The 19890-nt window shown below is 45.0% G+C and overlaps 1 protein-coding gene across 8 annotated transcripts in view; it reads right to left on the bottom strand.

The window, feature by feature from the left end:
• Positions 1–19890, bottom strand: part of osbpl8 (oxysterol binding protein-like 8) — a 333976-nt gene that overhangs the window by 24228 nt on the left and 289858 nt on the right. For all 8 annotated transcript variants that reach the window (XM_080191450.1, XM_080191448.1, XM_080191451.1 and 5 more), the window contains one exon: positions 11807–11943. In XM_080191450.1, coding sequence (XP_080047576.1) covers positions 11807–11943 — 137 coding nt within the window. The remainder of the gene's footprint in view (positions 1–11806; positions 11944–19890) is intronic.

Genomic DNA, 19890 nt, shown 5'->3' with positions numbered 1-19890 from the left:
AATGTGAGGTCATCCATTTTGGTTGGAATAACAGCAAAATGGACTATTATTTAAATGGTAAAAAATTGCAGCATACTGCTGTGCAGAGGGACCTGGGTGTCCTTGTGCAAGAATCACAAGGAGCTGATTCTACTGGTAGAGGGATTGAATTTTGGAGCCATGACGTCATGTTGCAATTGTACAAAACTCTGGTGTGGCCGCACGTGGAGTATTGCGTACAGCTCTGGTCGCCGCATTATAAGAAGGATGTGGAGGCATTGGAAAGGGTGCAGAGGAGGTTTACCAGGATGTTGCCTGGTATGGTGGGAAGGTCTTATGAGGAAAGGCTGAGAGACTTGAAGTTATTTTCGTTAGAGAGAGAACGGTTAAGAGGTGACCTAATTGAGGCATACAAGATTTTCAGAGGGTTAGATAGGGTGGACAGTGAGAGCCTTTTTCCTCGGATGGTGATGGCTAACACGAGGGGACATAGCTTTAAATTAAGGGGTGGTAATTATGGGACGGATATCAGAGGTAGGTTCTTTACTCAGAGGGTAGTAAGGGCATGGAATGCCCTGCCTGCAGCAGTTGTGGACTCGCCAACTTTAAGGGCGTTCAAATGGTCAGTGGATAGGCATATGGATAACATTGGAATAGTTTAGGTTAGAGGATTATTAGATTGGTTCCACTGGTCGGCGCAACATCGAGGGCCGAAGGGCCTGTACTGCGTGGTAATGTTCTATGCTCTACAACCCTCTATCTTACTAAGTTCCATGTACTCATCAAAAAGTCTCTTAAAAGACCCTATCGAATCCGCCTCTACCACCACTGCCGGCAGCCGATTCCATGTACCCACCACGCTCTGAGTGAAAAACTTACCCCTGTCATCTCCTCTGTACCTGCTCCCCAGCACCCTAAACCTGTGTCCTCTTGCGGCAACCATTTCAGCCCTGGGAAAAAGCCTCTGAGAATCGATCTATACCTCTCAACATCTTATAGACCTCTATCAGGTCACCCCTCATCCTTTGTCTCTCCAAGGAGAAAAGACCGAGCTCTCTCAACCTATCCTCATAAGGCATGCCACCCAATCCAGACAACAGCCTTATAAATCTCCTCTGCATCCTTTCTATGGCTTCCACGTCCTTTCTGTAATGAGGCGACAAGTGGGGTCTGACCAGGGTCTTATACAGCTGCAGCATTATCTCCCGACTCCTAAACTCAATTCCTCAATTGATGAAGGCCAGTACACCATCCGCCTTCTTAACCACAGCCTCTAACTGCGAAGCTGCTATGTGAGCGTCTTATGAACCCGGACCCCAAGATCCTTCTGATCTTCCACACTGCCAAGAGTCTTACCCTTAATATTATATTCTGTCATCCTATTTGACCTGCCAAAATGAATCACCACACACTTGTCTGGGTTGAAGTTCATCTCCCACTTCTCCGCCCAGTCTTGCATCCTATCTATGTCTCGTTGCAACTTCTGACATCCCTCCACACTATCCACAACACCTCCAACCTTTGTGTCATCATCAAACTTACCAACCCATCCCTCCACTTTCTCATCCAGGTCATTTATAAAAATCACAAAGAGCAAGGGTCCCACTACAGATTCCTGGCACACTCCACTGGTGACCGACCTCCATGCAGGAAAAGACCCATCTACAACCACTCTTTGCCTTCTGTGGGCAAGCCAGTACTGAATCCACAAAGCAATGTCCTCTTGGATCCCATGCCCCCTCACTTTCTCAATAAGCCTTGCATGGGTTACCTTATCAAACACCTTGCTTAAGTCCATATAAACTATATCTACTGCTCTTCCTTCGCCAATGTGTTTAGATACATACTCAAAAAATTCAATCAGCTCGTAAGGCATGATCTGCCTTTGACAAAGCTGTGCTGACTATTCTTGATCATATTATACTCTCCAAATGTTCATAAATCCTGTCTCTCAGGATCTTCTCCACAACTTACCAACCACTGAGGTTAGACTCATTGGTCGATAATTTCCTGGGCTCTCTCTTCTCCCTTTCTTGAATAAAGGAACCTCATCTGTAATCCTCTAATCCTCCGGAACCTCTCCCGTTTCCATTGATGACGCAAAGATCATCGCCAGAGGCTCGGCAATCTCTTCCCTTGCCTCCCACAGTAACCTGGGTTATATCCCATCCGGTCCCGGCGACTTATCTAACTTGATGCTTTTCAAAAGCTCCAACACGTCCTCTTTCTTAACGTCTACACGCGCAATCTTTTCAGTCCACTGCAAGTCTGCACTACAACCATCAAGATCCTATTCCACTGTGAATACTGAAGTAAAGTATTCATTGACTACCTCCACTATTTCTACCGGTTCCATACAAACTTTCCCACCGTCACACTTAATAGGTCCTATCCCTTCATGTCTTATCCTCTTGCTCTTCACATACTTGTAGAATGCCTTGGGGTTAATCCTGCCTGCCAAGGCCTTCTCATGACCCCTCTGGCTCTCCTAATTTCCTTCTCAAGTTCCTTCCTATTAGCCATATACTCTTCTAGATCTCTAACATTACCTAGCTCCCAGAACCTTATGTAAGTTTTTCTTTTCTTCGTGACTAAATTCATTACAGCTTTCGTGCACCACGGTTCCTGTAACCTACCATAACTTCCCTGTCTCATTGGAACGTTGCTGTGCAGAACTCCAGACAAATATTCCTTGAAAATTTGCCACATTTCTTCTGTACGTTTCCCTAAGAAAACCTCTTTCCAATTTATGCCTCTAATTTCCTGCCTGATGGCTTCATAATTCCCCTTACTCCAGATAAACACTTTCCTAGCTTGTCTGATCCTATCTCTCTCCAAAGCTAATGTAAAGGAGATAGAGTTATGATCACTATCCCCACAATGCTCTCCCACTGAGAGATCTGACACCTGACCAGGTTCATTTCCCAACACCAAATCAAGTACAGCCTCTCCTCTTGGAGGCTTATCCACAAACTGTGTCAGGAAACCCTCCTGAACACATCTAACAAACTCCTCCCTATCCAAACCCCTTACACTAGGGAGATTCCAATCAATATTTGGGAAATTAAAATCTCCCATCACAACAGCTCTGTTATTATTACATCTTGATATAGATGTGCCGGTGTTGGACTGGGGTAAACACAGTAAAAAGTCTGACAACACCAGGTTTTAGTCCAACCGATTTATTTGATATTAATTTATTTTATTTTATATAGTGATTTATTTGATAGCTTGTGCATTTACTATCAAATAAATCGGTTGGACTAAAACCTGGTGTTGTCAGACTTTTTACTATTATTACATCTTTCCAGGATTCGTTTCCCTATCTGCTCCTCAACATCCCTGTTACTATTGGACGGCCTATAGAAAACACCCAGTAAATTTACTGACCCCTTCCTATTCCTAACCTCTACCCACAGAGACTCCGTAGACAATCCCTCCATGGCGTCCATGTTTTCTACAGCTGTGACACTATCCCTGATCAACAGTGCCACTCCCTCACCTCTTTCGCCTCCCTCCCTATCCCTTCTGAAACATTTGAAACCCGGCACTTCACGCATCCAGTCCTGTCCCTGAGTCATCCAAGTCTCTGTAATGGCCACCACATCACATTTCCAAGTGGTGATCCATGCTCTAACTCATCCACTTTGTTCACAACACTCCTTGTGTTAAAATAGACACATCTCAAACCTTTGGTCTGTGTGCTCCCCTTCTCCATCACTTGCCTATCCTCCCTCTCACACTGTCGACAAGCCCTCTCTATTTGTGAACTAACCTTCTCTCTCCCAGTCACCTCATTTTGAATCCCACCCTGCAACCATTCTCGTTTAAACTCTCCCCAGCAGCCTTAGCAAACCTCCCAGCCAGGATATGGGTCTCCCTGGGATTCAAGTGCAACCCGTCCTTTTGGTATAGGTGACACCTGCCCCAAAAAAGGTCCCAATGATCTGGAAACCTGAATCCCTGCCCCCTGCTCCAATCCCTCAGCCACACACCTATCCTCCACCTCATTCCATTCCTATTCTTGTTCTACTCCATTCCTACCTTGTCAAAGGCCTTGCTAAAATCCATGTAGACAATATCAACTGCACTGTCCTCATCTACCTTCTTTGTTACCCCTTCAAAAAAAACTCAATTAAATTTGTGAGACATGATTTTCCACTCACGAAGCCATGCTGACTGTCCCTAATCAGTCCTTGCATCTCTAAATGCCTGTAGATCCTGTCTCTCAAAATACCTTCCAATAATTTACCCAGCACATATGTGAAGCTAACTGGCCTGTAGTTCCCAGGCTTTTCTGTGCAGCCCTTTTTAAACAAAGGCATAACATTTGCCATTCTCCAATCTTCAGGCACCTCACCCGTGACTATCAATGATTCAAACATTTTGGGTAGGGGACCTGCAATTTCCTCCCTAGCCTCCCAAACATCCTGGATATACCTCATCAGGTCCCGCAGATTTATCTACCTTGATGGTAGATAAATCACCTTATCTACCTTAATCAATATTTAATTCACGGAAAAGGATTTTGGTGGTTGTAGTGCAGACTTGCAGCGGACTGAAAAACTTCAGCATGTAGATATTAAGAAAGAGGATGTGTTGGAGCTTTTGAAAAGCATCAAGTTAAATAAGTCGCCAGGACCGGGTAGGAGGCGAGGAAGGAGATTGCTGAGCCTCTGGCATCATCAATGGAGACGGGAGAGATTCTGGAGGATTGCGGATGCGGTTCCTTTATTCAAGAAAGGGAGTAGGGATAGCCCTGGAAATTACAGACCAGAAAGTTTAACCTCAGTGGTTGGTAAGTTGATGGAGAAGATCCTGAGAGACAGGATTTATGAACATTTGGAGAGGTATAATATGATCAAGAATAGTCAGCATGACTTTGTCAAAGGCAGATCATGCCTTACGAGCCTGATTGAATTTTTTGAAGATGTGACTAAACACATTGATGAAGAAAGAGCAGTAGATGTAGTATATATGGACTTCAGCAAGGCATTTGATAAGGTGCCCCACGCAAGGCTTAATCAGAAAGTGAGAGGGCATGGGATCCAAGGGGATATTGCTTTGTTGGTCCAGAATTGGCTTGCCCACAGAAGGCAAAGAGTGGTTATAGATGGGTCATATTCTGCATGGAGGTCGGTCACCAGTGGAGTGCCCCAGGGATCTGTTCTGGGACCCTTGCTCTTTGTGATTTTAATAAATGACCTGGATGAGGAAGTGGAGGGATGGGTTGGCAAGTTTGCTGATGGCACAAAAGTTAGAGGTCTTGTGGATGGTGTGAAGGGATGTCAGAAGTTGCAGCAAGACATTGGTAGGATGCAAGACTGGGCAGAGAAATGGCAGATGGAGTTCAACCCAAATAAGTGTGAAGTAGTTCATTCTGGCAGGCCAAATAGGATGGGAGAATCTAATATTAATGGTAGGACTCTTGGCAGTGTGGAAGATTGAAGGATCTTGGGGTCCGAGTTCATAGGACGCTCAAAGCAGCTGCGCAGGTTGAAGCTGTGGTTAAGAAGGCGTATGGTGTACTGGCCTTCATCAATCGAGGAATTGAGTTTAGGAGTCAGGAGATAATGTTGCAGGTATATAGGACCCTGGTCAGACCCCACTTGGAGTACTGTGCTCAGTTCTGTTGACCTCATTACAGAAGGATGTGGAAGCCATAGAAAGGGGGCAGAGGGGATTTACAAGGATGTTGCCTGGATTGGGGAGCATGTCTTATAAGGATAGGTTGAGGGGGCTTGGCCTTTTCTCCTTGGAGAGACAAAGGACGAGGACTGATAGAGGTGTATAACATGTTGAGAGGTATTGATCGAGTGGCTAGTCAGAGGCTTTTTCCCAAGGCTGAAATGGTTGCTATGAGAGGACACAGGTTTAAGGTGCTGGGGAGTAGGTACAGAGGAGACGTCAGGGGTAAGTTTTTCACTTAGAGGGTGTTGTGGGTGAGTGGAATGGGCTGCCGGCAACGATGGTGGAGGTGGATTCGATAGGGTCTTTTAACAGACTTTTAGTTAAGTACATGGAGCTTAGTAAGATAGAGAGTTATTGGTAAGCCTAGTAATCTCTAAGGTAGGGACATGTTTGGCACAACTTTTGGGGCGAAGGGACTGTATTGTGCTGTAGTTTTTCTATTTTTCTATGTAATTCCCCAAATTCCCTAACAACCATGTTTTTCTTAACAGTAAATACTGATGAGAAATATTCATTTAGGATCTCACTCATCTCTTGTGGATCCATACATAGATGATCGTGTTGATCCTTAAGATGCCCTACTCTTTCCCTTGTTACTCTTTTGCCCTTTATGTATTTGTAGAAGCTCTTTGGATTCTCTTTTGCTTTATCTGCCGAAACAATTTTGTGTCCCCTTTTTGCCCTTCTGATTTCTCTTTTAACTCTACTCCTACATTCTTCAAGAGATTCACTTGATCCCAGCTGCCTATGCACATCATGTGCCTCTTTCTTCTTCCTGACCAGGGCCTCAATATCCAGAGTCATCCAGGGTTCCTGAGTTCTGCCAGCCTTGCCCTTCACTCTAAGAGGAATGAACCCTGAACCCTGATTAACACACTTTTGAAAGCATGCCACTTACCAGATGTCCCTTTTCCTTCCCACAGACTCTCCCAATTAACTTTTGAAAGTTCCTGCTTGATACCATCAAAATTGGCCTTGCCCCAATTTAGAATATTAACTTTTGGGACAGACCTATCATTCTCCATAGCTATCTTAAAACTAATAAGATTATGGTCACTGATCCCAAAGTGATCCCTCACTAACACTTCTATCACCTGCCCTTCCTCATTTCCCAAGAGGAGGCCAAGTTTTGCCCCTTCTCCAGTCGGGCCATCCACATATGGAATGAGAAATTCAGCTCTCAAGTCTCTCTCTAGAGAGAGAATCGCTGGCTCCCATAGCTTCATCTATCTCTTAGAGAAAGCACCATCTAGATAGGAAAGGTACCAAAGAAGAAAGAAGTTCCAGATAAAAGAATCAACAGAAAAGGCCCATTATATTCAAGAAGGCACAAAACCTGGTTGTAATTTAGAGAGTGACTAAATTCTATTTTTGTTAAATTCTATTTTGCTACTTTTGGGAATTTTATTTATTAGAACAGCAAACCATTAGAATCTTGTTTTATCTGGGAATAGTTAATAACACAAGAGACCCAGCTTCAATTCCGGCCTCGGGTCACTGTTTGTGTTGAGTTGGCGCATTCTCCCCTGCGTGGATTTCCTCCCACATGCCAAAGATGTGCGGGTTAGGTTGATTGGCTAGGTTAAATTGACTCTAGTGTTGGGGGGATTAGCGGGGTAAACACGTGGGTTATGGGAATGGGGCTTGGGTGTGATTGTGATCGGTGCAGACCTGAAGGACCAAATGGCCTCCTCCTGTGCAGTAGGGATTCTATGATTCTTGTTAGAAGGGATTTATTCGCTTTGTTAATATTTTAGTTAATTTGTTTACTGTTAGTTACATATATAAATTGTTATGTGTTGATTTTAGACAGAGTGTCAGGGAGTTATTTTGTATTTAACCACTAGGAGTTGCTGGAGAGCAGGTCACACCACTTCACACACACTTTTTTTTTTACAGGTTATAGGGCCTCTTTAGGTTTTTCGATGCTAGTTCTCGGGCGGGGGGTGTGTGTCCACCTCTGCTTTATAATACCTTTACCGATATATAACAGATTCATAAGGATAACACAAGTAACTAAATCAATCTGATACTCTAAGGTTCTCAATCAGTACACGGTACATGTAAACCAACAGACAAACTGTGATCAGAAATCCCACACTTTGAAACCAAATGACACATGCCACCCAAACAACTGCTATGGATTTCTCATCAACTCCTCCAGACGGCTGTCACACTTTGAGCCAAATGGTCTCCCTGGAATTGTGCCTATCACACAATGTCCACTCTTGAAGGACACAGCTTGGAATTTTCTCCCAAACAATGCAGGAGTTCAGCCTCTCCCTCTGGTATTCCCTTCCCCGGGTCATCACCTGCATTCAAGCTTTGTCTTCGACACACCTTCTCAGATACCCTGCCATGCCAATAGCACACTGCTTTGTTTTTGAGGAAAATAGAGATTTCCGATTGCACCAAGCTTCATCATAAAAAAAGCTTTGCAATGAATTACACAATTCTGCAGTTGTTAAATATTCCCAAGATCGTTAAGGTGTTATTCCAATAAACTTAAAAACAATTCCAGGTGGCCTATTCAAACGAATAAAGTCTGGTGTTACTTGTGTAAAATGTGGATTAAATTTTCCCTCTTAATACCTCTTCAGCACTTGCCTTTGTTGTAACCCCATTTGACTTGGAACTTCAAGGGTTTACATTCCTATTTTATTCTATTTTCTTGCCTCCTCTGCAACGCTGCCCCATTCTCGTACTTTGATCTCTCCTCAAACATTTGCCAATAATACTTTGGAGCTGTTCCACTTTCCTGTGCTTGGGAAAAGAATCATCTTACTTTCACTTCACTGATTTACAAGCAAAAGGCTGACCTTTGTGAGAGGATGCCTTCAACCCACCTGGGGGATTTTCACAGTAATTTCAATGCAGTGTTAATGTAAGCCGACTTGTGACACTAATAAATAAACTTTAAACTTTTCTTTCCTTTTCATATAAATAATGTGTATCCCAGTCTACGGATAATGTGAACGCTACAACATAACACAAAATCAAAAGCTATAGGAGGGCATACAAGCCAAAAGAATACATAGGAAGGTTAGTAGGATCCATTCACATCTGCACAGGAAAGACATGAAGAAGCAGTATTAAAAAAGGATATAATTTGAAAGGATGTAAGAGCAATGGGGCCTAGATGTATACGTGAAAAGATCACTGAAGGTGGCAGGGCAGGCTGAGATCAGTTAGTAAAGCTTTGAAAAGTGTAGACTTTGGGGCTTAGAACAGAAGAACAAAAAGATTATGTTGAACTTGTACAAGACATTAGTTTGGCTTCAGCTGGAATACTGCATCCTGTTCTGGGTTCCACACTTTAGGAAAGATGTGAACATACCAGAAAGAGCGCAGAAAAGATTCACAAGAATGGTTCCAGTGATGGGGAACTTCAGTTATGAAGATTGATTGGAGAAGTTAAGGCTATTTTTCTTGAGAAAAGAAGGCTTGGAGGAGATTTTATACAGTATTCAAAATCATGAGGGGTCTGGACAGATAGGAAGAAACAGTTCCCACTCATTAAAGGATTGAGAACAAGACAGCACAGATTTAAATAATTAATGAAAGAAATGATTTGAGGAGAAACTATTCTTTACACAGCGAGTGGTTAAGGCTTGGAATGTGCTGCCTGAGAGTGTGGTGGAGGCAGGTTCAATTGAAACTTTCAAAAGGGAATTGGATTGTTATCTGAAAATGAAGAATGTGCAGGGTTATGGTGCGACAGGGAGAGAATGGAACCAGGTAAGTCACTCATTCAGAGAGCTGTTGCAGACACGATGGGCCAAATAGCCTTACTTCTGCCCCATAACAATTCTGCGACTTCGGTATTGACCACTGGAACACAACATGAATGAAACATAGAACATTGAACATTACAGGGCAGAACAGGCCCTTCGGCCCACGATGTTGCGCCGACCAGTTAAAAAACAATGACCCTCTAACTTAAACCAATCCCTTTCCATCCATAAACCTATCCACGGATCTCTTAAACGCCCCCAAACTAGGCACATCCACAACTGCAGCAGGCAGGGCATTCCAATCCCTCACCACCCTCTGGGTAAAGAACCTGCCCCTGACATCCGTCCTATAACTACCACCCCTTAATTTAAAGCTATGCCCCCTCGTGCTAGCTTTCTCCATCCGAGGAAAAAGGCTATCACTGTCCACCCTATCCAAACCTCTGATCATCTTATATGTTTCAATAAGGTCCCCTCGCAGCTGCCTTCTTTCTAATGAAAACAACCTCAAATCCCTCAGTCTCTCCTCATAGGACCTCCCCTCCATACCAGGCAACATCCTGGTAAACCTCCTCTGCACCCTCTCCAATGCCTCCACATCCTTCCCATAATGTGGGGACCAGAACTGCACACAATACTCCAAGTGCGGACGCACCAGAGTTTTGTACAGTTGCAACATGACGCTGCGGCTCTTAAATTCAATCCCCCTACCAATAAACGCCAAGACACCGTATGCCTTCCTAACAACCCTATCTACTTGATTCCCAACTTTCAGGGATCTATGTACACATACACCTAGATCCCTCTGTTCATCCACACCATTCAGAGTCCTACCGTTAGCCCTATACTCTACACATCTGTTATTCCTGCCAAAGTGAATTACCTCACACTTTCCCGCATTAAACTCCATCCTCCATCTCTCGGCCCAGCTCTGCAACTTGACCAAGTCTCCCTGTAGACTAAGACACCCTTCCTCACTATCTACCACACCTCTGACTTTGGTGTCATCAGCAAATTTACTGATCCACCCAGCTATACCCTCATCCAGATCATTTATAAAAATTACAAACAGCAGTGGCCCCAAAACAGATCCCTGAGGCACACCACTCGTAACTGAACTCCATGTCGAATACTTACCATCAACCACCACCCTCTGTCTCCTATCTGCCAGCCAATTCCTAATCCAATTTCCTAAATCACCCTCAATCCCATACATCTGCAATTTCTGCAGAAGGCTTCCATGGTGAACCTTATCAAACGCCTTACTAAAGTCCAAATACACCACGTCAACTGCCTTACCCCCATCCACCTCTTTGGTCACTTTCTCAAAAAACTCAATAAGGTTAGTAAGGCACGACCTACCCTCCACAAAACCATGCTGACTATCTCTAATCATTTCATTACTCTCCAAATAACTATAAATCCTATCCCTAATAATTTTTTCTAAAACATCTGGCAATCTGGGTGACATTTCACCAGCAGGCAGTGATTTTACTCCAAGTTTAATTTGATTCCATCATTAGTGCATCTGAACACAATTTAAACTATTTTAAAAGCACAATTCTATGTTTTAAACAAGTCAGACAGTTCTTCAGGCCTAACTCTTAGCACTAATTTATAATGGATGGAAGGTTTTGCATTTCCCAGTGTCAGATTGCTGAATAAATATAGGACAATAGGATAATTGCTTTGTAATTCAAGCAGAGCAGATCTCGGTTTCCAAAGCCATCCCAAGCACAACTGAAGTGATTTGTGAACAGAAGTCAGACACGACGGAATTCAGTCATTATTTATTATTCTAACTACTTCTGTCTACTGTTTTGTATTGTGTGTCCTGGGTGGGACAGCATGAATATGTGAGAAAGGAATAAGAAATTATATATTTTGATAAATGACAAGATAATGGTAAGGCCTCTATTATTGAATCTAAATCACAGCAATTTTGAAGAAGGGCGTAGTGAGAAAAATCGTTTAATATATTCATGAATATGTTCTGTTTTTAAACACAATTTTCTATCATGTGAGTACGCTGAGAAGTTTAAGAAATTAAGAACATGCATCTATGCAGTGCATTATCACATCCTCAGGGTGTCCCATAAACACTTTCAACAAACTTACTTTTCAAATGCAGGAACATCAGTAGCCTCTCCCTTCGCTTTTTCAGTTTGTGATGTTATTTGAAACTTTTGGTGCTACCAGTTAAACAGCACTAACTATCAATGATGTTTTACAGTTTTTTGACTAATGCTTTACAAAAATGACAAAATTTACAAAAGAATGAAACTTGATTTAATTGAAGCAGTCAGATAAAAAGCATGCGATTGAGCTGGTTATTTTGAATGTAAAAGGGAGATTACTGTCAAAGTAAACTGAAATGGGGAACAGTGGAAAATCAGCCTTACTTTTCTGACTCCATGTCCTCCTGTTCCTCAAAGAGCACAGTGCACCTAGTCAGTCTCTGTTGCCGGATTTCAGGCGTGGGATTCCAGAATATTTCAGATACACCAGTCTTTTTGTCATTAATCATTACTTCACCATCCTATAAATTGTTAAATAGAAACAATTTAGAATCAAGTTAACTAAAATTTAACTGTAAATATAACAAAATGATTTAAATACATTCGTAAGTTTTTCAAATTATGAAAAAAAAACTGTATTTCTAGAATATTTATTTTCTAACACTATTTTATAAATAACATAGTCCACAATAAATGATCACAGATTCTAAGATGCTACATTACAAAGAACAAAGAACAAAGAACAACCCAGCACGGGAAACAGGCCCTTCGGCCCAACGAGCCCGCGCCGCCGCATCACCCTACACCTATTCTACCCTGCATGTCTACGAAGGGGACCCTACTCAGTCAGATTCAGGGAAGAAATAGTGTCAATTTGGTGGAAACCAATTAGCCTAAGAGCACATCTTTGGGGTGTGGGAGGAAACCGGAGCGCCCGGAGGAAACCCACGCAACCACAGGGAGAATGCGCAAACTCCCACAGACACAGGCCCAAATCCATGTATCTGCACAGCTAGCAGTGCTAGTCACTGAGCTGTTGTGGAGCCCGTCTATCGGTCCAGGATCAAGCACACACACCAACATGAAGTACTAGGCCACTCCTGGACTTCCAAGAGCAGCCCACGCACAACCCGCCGTGTGCATGCCCCTCGCTTGACACGAGGTGGACCTCCACCTGTGGAATAAAGACAAAACATATTAATCATACAGCCTGCCCTTCCGGTGTCTCCCGAGGTTTAACCCTATTTAATAGCCCCTACCATATCCCTCCATTCTCGTTTCACTCATATGCCTATCTAACTGTATCTTAAACGAGTCCAACGTGCCTGCCTCCACCACCCTACTCGGTAGCGCATTCCAGACCCCCACAACTCTCTGTGTAAAGAACCTTCCTCTTACCTCCAAATTATACCTCCCCCCCTCACCCTTAAGTGATGACCTCTTGTGTTCGTACCCAGTCTAGGGAGCAGTCTCTCACTATTAACTCTATCTATTCCCTTCAGTATCTTTTATACCTCTATCATGTCCCCTCTCAATCTCCTTCTTTCCAAGGAGAATAGCCCCAGTCTCTTCAGTCTCTCCTCGTAACCCAGTCCCCCCATGCCAGGCAACATCCTGGTAAACCTCCTCTGCACCCTTTCCAGAGACTCCACGTCCTTCCGGTAATAAGGTGACCAGAACTGGACGCAGTACTCCAAATGCGGTCTAACCAACGTTCTGTATAACTGAAGCATTAGACGGCAGCTTTTATACTCTAAGCCCCTTCCTATAAAGGCTAACATCCCATAAGCCTTCCTAACAACGTTCTCCACTTGTGACACAACCTTCATGGATTTGTGGACCTGCACTCCCAGGTCTCTCTGTACGTCTATACTCCTAATCGGCCTACCTTTTATCACATAGCTCCTCTCTGCATTATTCCTTCCAAAATGCATCACCTCGCATTTGTCAGGATTAAATGCCATCTGCCACCTATCTGCCCACTGCACCAACCTATCTATATCCTGTTGTATCACCTGACAATCCAGTTCTGTACCCGCCAACCCTGCCATCTTGGTGTCATCAGCAAACTTGCTGATCACACCACCTACTCCCTCTTCTAAGTCATTTATGTAGACTACAAAGAGGAGAGGTCCCAGTACCGAGCCCTGCGGCACACCACTGGTCACTGGCCTCCAGCCCGACAAGGTACCCTCCACAACTACCCTCTGTCTCCTATTTCCCAACCAGTTCTCAATCCACCTAGCTACCTGGCCTCGTATCCTGCGCCTTAACCTTTTCTACCAGCCTACCGTGAGGGACTTTGTCAAACGCCTTACTGAAATCCATATAGATGACATCAACGGCTCTCCCATCGTCAACCGTTTTTGTCACCTCCTCAAAGAATTCCACCAGATTCGTAAGGCAAGACCTCCCTCTAACAAAGCCATGTTGCGTATCCCTAATCAGATCGCAACGCTCCAAATGCTCATACATCCTACCCCTAAGTATTTTTTCCATTAACTTCCCTACCACCGACGTCAAACTCACCGGCCTATAATTCCCAGGGTTATCCCTACTACCTTTTTTGAACAACGGGACCACATTTGCTACCCTCCAGTCTTCTGGGACCTCACCTGTGTCCAAAGAAGAGACAAAGATGTGCGCCAGAGGCCCAGCAATTTCATCTTTCGCCTCCCTAAGCAGCCTGGGATAAATACCATCAGGCCCCGCAGCTTTATCCGTCCTTACGCTACCTAAAAGCCCTAGCACTTCGTCTCTCGTAATAACTATATCCTGCAACTGAACCTCCGCTCCCTCCAAGAGTCCGCACGATTCCGAACCCCTCTCCTTCGTGAATACCGACGCAAAGTATTCATTCAGGAGCTCCCCCATTCCCTCCGACTCAATACACAACTCTCCACTCTTGTCCCTAAGAGGACCAATTTTCCCTCTAACTACTCTCTTGCCTCTAATATAGGAATAAAATGCCTTAGGATTATCCTTAATCCTACCGGCCAAAGCCATCTCATGCCCTCTCTTCGCCCTTCTAATTCCCCTTTTTAGCTCCCTCCTACTCTCTCTATATTCCTCCAGCGCACACTCCGTACCCATTTGTTTTGACCTAACATACGCCTCCCTCTTCTTCCTAACCAAGTCTTCAATATCCCCCGTAATCCACGGCTCTCTAATCCTACCTTTCCCATCCTTTCGCTTAACCGGAACAAACCTCCCCTGCAACCATTTCATTTTGTCCCTAAAAGCCTCCCACTTGCCAACCGTGGACTTGCCAGCTAACAGTCCCTCCCAGTCAGTTTGCTGCAGCTCCCTCCTAATCCTGCCATAGCTCGCCTTTCCCCAGTTCAGCACACTCCCGCTTGGACGGCACTCGTCCCTTTCCATTTTTATCCTAAAGTAGACGGACTTGTGGTCACTGTTCGCCACATGTTCGCCTACCTCTACCTCACCCACCTGCCCTGGCTCGTTTCCCAACACTAAATCCAGTATAGCCCCTCCCCTAGTCGGGCAAGTTACATACTGTTCTAGCGACCCTTCCATAACACATTTCACAAACTCCTCTCCCTCCGTACCCCCAGCTCTAGGCCCCCTCCAATTCACTCCGGGAAAATTAAAATCACCCACTACAACCACTCTATTCTTTCTGCACCTGTCCAAAATGCCCCTGCAAATTCCCTCCTCCACTGACTTTGGGCTGTTGGGTGGCCTATAGTACACCCCTAGCAGTGTGATCTCTCCCTTTTTATTCCTCAACTCCACCCACAGCGACTCAATCCCTATCTCTTCCATATCGCCCTCCCTCTGCACTACTGTGATGTTTTCCTTGACTAACAGTGCCACCCCTCCACCTCTCTTCAACCCTCCTCTGTCACACCTAAAACACTTGTACCCAGGAACATTCAGCTGCCAGTCCTGCCCTTCCCGTAACCACGTCTCCGTTACAGCCACCACATCCAACTGCCTCACAAACATCAAGGCCCTAAGCTCATCCGTTTTCCCTGCCACACTCCTAGCATTGAAACAGACACAGTTCAACCCACAAATGTCCCTCGGAACCACCTTCTCCCTTATAATTTTCCTTTCACCCGTCTCTCTCCCAGCCACCTCCCCACCCCCCCTCCCTATTAGTTTAAATCATTCCTGAACACCCCAGCTAACCTCCCTGCTAAGACACTAGTCCCCCTCCCGTTCAAATCCTCCCCACCCCTCCTGTACAGTTGCCTTTCTCTCCTAAACACCTCCCAGTGATCTACATAAGTAAACCCCTCTACCCTACACCAGTCCCTCAACCATGCATTCAACTGCATGATCTCGTCATTCTTAGCCCTGCTCGTACTGGGCAGCAACCCAGACAGTGCCACCCTAGAGGTCCTGCTCTTTAGTTTGGCCCCCAACTCCCTAAATTGCCTACGGACCTCTCCCCTACTCCTCCTTCCTATATCCCCCTCCCCTACGTGTACTATGACCTCTGCCTGGGTCCCCTCCCCTTTCAAAATTCCCTCTACCCTTTCCATTATATCTTTTACCCCTGCTCCAGGGAGGCAGACCACCATCCTGGAGTCGCGCCCTTGCCCACAGAACCTCCTATCAATCCCTCGGACCCTCCCATCCCCTACCACTATCACCTTACCAGCCCCCTTCCGTCCTTCTAAATCAGTCTCCCCTTCCTTCCTATTTTTCTGTGCCCCTGCTGACGAACCTTGGGGGGCCTCCGGGGAGGCCGGGGGACCCTGACTACTCTTCTTCTTCCTCTTTCCCCTCCTAACAGTCGTCCATCCTCCCTTATCTTCAGCCCGTGAGACCTCCTCCTGCTCATGTTTCCCAGCCATTATCTCCTCATTCTCCCTAACTAGAAACGCATCTTCCAGTCGCCCCTCGAGTTGCCTGATCCGGGCCCTCAATCGCTGCAGTTCTAAACATTTACTGCAGATGTGTACCTTGGGGACCCGTGACACCACCAGGAACTCCCACATGTGGCACCGGACGCAACTTACATTACGATGCAGAAGGCGACTGTTTGGCCCATCATGTCTGTACCAGCTCTCCAAAAGAACATTATTTTGTGCATTCCTTTCCCTGTACTCCTGCACATTGCTTCTATTCAGATAATCATCTTGTGCTCTCTTGAATGCCTCAACAGAACCTGCCCCCACCACACTTGGAGTCAGTGCACCCAAACTACTCATTCTCAGGTCTTTTCCCTCACATTGCATTTGCTTCTTTTGCAGATCAGTTTAAATCTGTACCCTCACATTCTCACTCCTTTTAGGAGCACAGTAGTTTCTCCCTAAACACTCTGTCCAACTCCCACAATATTTGGAATATCTTGATTAAATCCCCTCTTAGCCTTCTCCTCTGCAAGCGGAACAGTCCCAACATCTCCAATCTATTTTCATAACTGAACCTTCTCATTGCTGGAACCATTCTTTCAAACCTCTTCTTCAATCTCTGCAATTTGTTAACATCCTTTCTATTGTGTGGTACCTAGAACTGTACACAATATTCCAGCTGAGCTCTAATTGGTGTCTTATACAAATTCAAAACAACTTCCTTGCTCTTGTACGCAATGCCATTATTAATAAAACCGAGGATTCTGTATGCTTCATTAACTGCTCTCTCCACCTGTCCTGCCACCTTCAATGATCTATGTACATATATATGGAGGTCCCTCTGCTCCTGCACTCTTGAAAGAATTTTACCCTTTATTTTATAATGCCTCTCCATGTTCTTACTACAAAAATGAATCACCCACACTTAAGAACAAAGAACAAACAAAATTACAGCACAGGAACAGGCACTTCGGCCCTCCAAGCTTGCACCGACCATGCTGCCTGACTAAACTAAAACCCCCTACCCTTCTGGGGACCATATCCCTCTATTCCCATCCCATTCATGTATTTGTCAAGACGCCCTTAAAAGTCACTACCGTATCCGCTTCCATTACCTTCCCTGGCAACAAGTTCCATGCACCCACCACTTTCTGTGTCAAAAATCTGCCTCGTACATCTCCTGTAAACCTTGCCTCTCACACCTTAAATCTACGTCCCCTAGTAATTGACTCTTCCACCTGGGAAAAAGCTTCTGACTATCCACTCTGTCCATGCTCCTCATAATCTTGTAGATTTCTATCAGTTCTCCCCTCAACCTCTGTCACTCCAGTGAAAACAAATCAAGTTTCTCCAACCTCTCCTCATTGCTAATGCCCTCCATACCAGGCAACATCCTGGTAAATCTTTTCTGTACCTTCTCCAAAGCCTCCATATCCTTCTGATAGTGTGGAGACCAGAATTGAACACTATATTCTAAATGCGGCCTAAGGTTCTATAAAGATGCAACATGACGTTACAATTTTTAAACTCAGTGCCCTGGACGATGAAGGCAAGCATGCCGTATGCCTTCTTGACTACCTTCTCCACCTGCATTGCCACTTTCAGTAACCTGTGTACCTGTACACCCAGATCCCTCTGCCTATCAATACTCTGAAGGGTTCTGCCATTTACTGTATATTTCCTTCCTGTATTAGACCTTCCAAAATGCATTACCTCACATTTGTCCAGATTAAACTCCATCTGTCATCTCTCTGCCTAAGTCTCCAACTGATCTATATTCTGCTGATGGTCTTCATCGCTATCCACAAATCCACAAACCTTTGTGTCACCCGCAAACTCATTAATCAAATCAGTTACATTTTCCGCCAAATCAGTTATATATATTACAAACAGCAAAGGTCCCAGCACTGATCCCTGAGGAAAACCACTTGTCACAGCCCTCCATTCAGAAACACACCCTTCCACTGCTACCCTCTGCCTTCTTTGACCGAGTCAGTTTTGTATCCACCTTGCCAGCTCACCTTTGATCCCATGTGACTTCACCTTCTGCAACAGTCTGTCACAAGGGACATTGTCAAAGGCCTTACTGAAGTCCACCTAGACAACATCCACTGCCCTACTCTCATCGATCATCTTTGTCACTTCCTCAAAAAATCAAGTTTGTGAGACATGACCCCCCCAAGACAAAACCATGTTACCTCTCACTAATTCATCCACTTATTTCCAAATAGGAATAAATCCTGTCTCGAAGAATCCTCTCCACTAATTTCCCTACCACTGATGTAAGGCTCACCGGCCTGTAATTACCTAGATTATTCTTGCTACCCTTCTTAAACAAAGGAACAACATTGGCTATTCTCCACTCCTCTATAGTCAGTCACGATACAAAGATTTCTCTCAAGGCCCCAGCAATGTCCTCTCTTACCTCTCTCAGTAAATCCCATCAGGCCCTGGGGACTTGTCTACTTTAATGTTTCTCAAGAACCCCAATACCTTCTCCTTTTTGATCTCAACATGACTCAAACTATCTACACATCCTTCCGAGTGTAGGGTGTCGAAATTTGCTGATGACACCAAAATTGGGGGAACGGCAAATTGTGTGGAGGGTGTGGAGAGTCTGCAGAAGGATCTAGATAGGCTGGGCGAATGGGCCAGGAAATGGCAAATGGAATTTAATGTTGGCAAGTGTGAGGTGGTCCACTTTGGTAGGAAGAATGGTAGGAAGGACTATTACTTACGGGGTGAAAAACTGCAGCAGGCGACGGTGCAGAGGGACCTCAGGGTCCTTGTGCATGAGTCGCAAAAACCCAGCTTGCAGGTGCAGCAGGTGGTCAGGAAGGCAAATGGGGTGCTGGCCTTCATAGCGAGGGGGATTGAATATAAAAGTAGGGAGGTCTTGCTGCAGCTGTATAGGGCATTGGTGAGGCCGCAGCTGGAGTACTGTGTGCAGTTTTGGGCGCCGCACCTGCGCAAAGATATTTTGGCCTTGGAGGGAGTGCAGAGGAGGTTTACTAGGCTGATACCGGAGTTGAGGGGGTTAAGCTATGAGGAGAGGCTGAATAAACTGGGCTTGTACTCGTTAGAGTTTAGAAGAATGAGGGGAGATCTCATTGAGACATATAAGATGATGAATGGGATGGACAGGATAGAGGTGGAGAGACTCTTCCCGCTCAAAAAAGACAGTAGGACTAGGGGGCACAGCCTCAAGATAAAAGGGGGGCGGTTTAGAACGGAGTTGAGGAGGAACTTCTTCACTCAAAGGGTGGTGAATCTCTGGAATTCTCTGCCCGTTGAAGTGGTGGAGGCTGCCTCGCTAAATATTTTTAAGACGCGGGTTGATGGGTTTTTGATAAGAGAGGGGATTAAGGGTTATGGGGAGAAAGCGGGAAAGTGGAACTGAGCAGCGACAGATCAGCCATGATCTTATTGAATGGCGGGGCAGGCTCGAAGGGCTAGATGGCCTACTCCTGCTCCTATTTCTTATGTTCTTATCCACCAAGTCCTTCTTTTTGGTGAATACTGATGCAAAGTATTCATTTAATACCTCACCCATTTCCTCTGGCTCCACGCATAGATTCCTTCCCTTGTTCTCGAGTGGGCCAACCCTCTCCTTGGCTGCCCTCTTGCTCTTTATATACGTAT

The sequence above is a fragment of the Carcharhinus amblyrhynchos genome, chromosome 6, assembly GCF_965287045.1.
Source record: "Carcharhinus amblyrhynchos chromosome 6, sCarAmb.v2.hapA, whole genome shotgun sequence".
Lineage (NCBI taxonomy): Eukaryota > Metazoa > Chordata > Chondrichthyes > Carcharhiniformes > Carcharhinidae > Carcharhinus > Carcharhinus amblyrhynchos.
The sequence above is the reverse complement of the archived record's forward strand: the minus strand, read 5'-3'. Positions and strand labels throughout refer to the sequence as shown.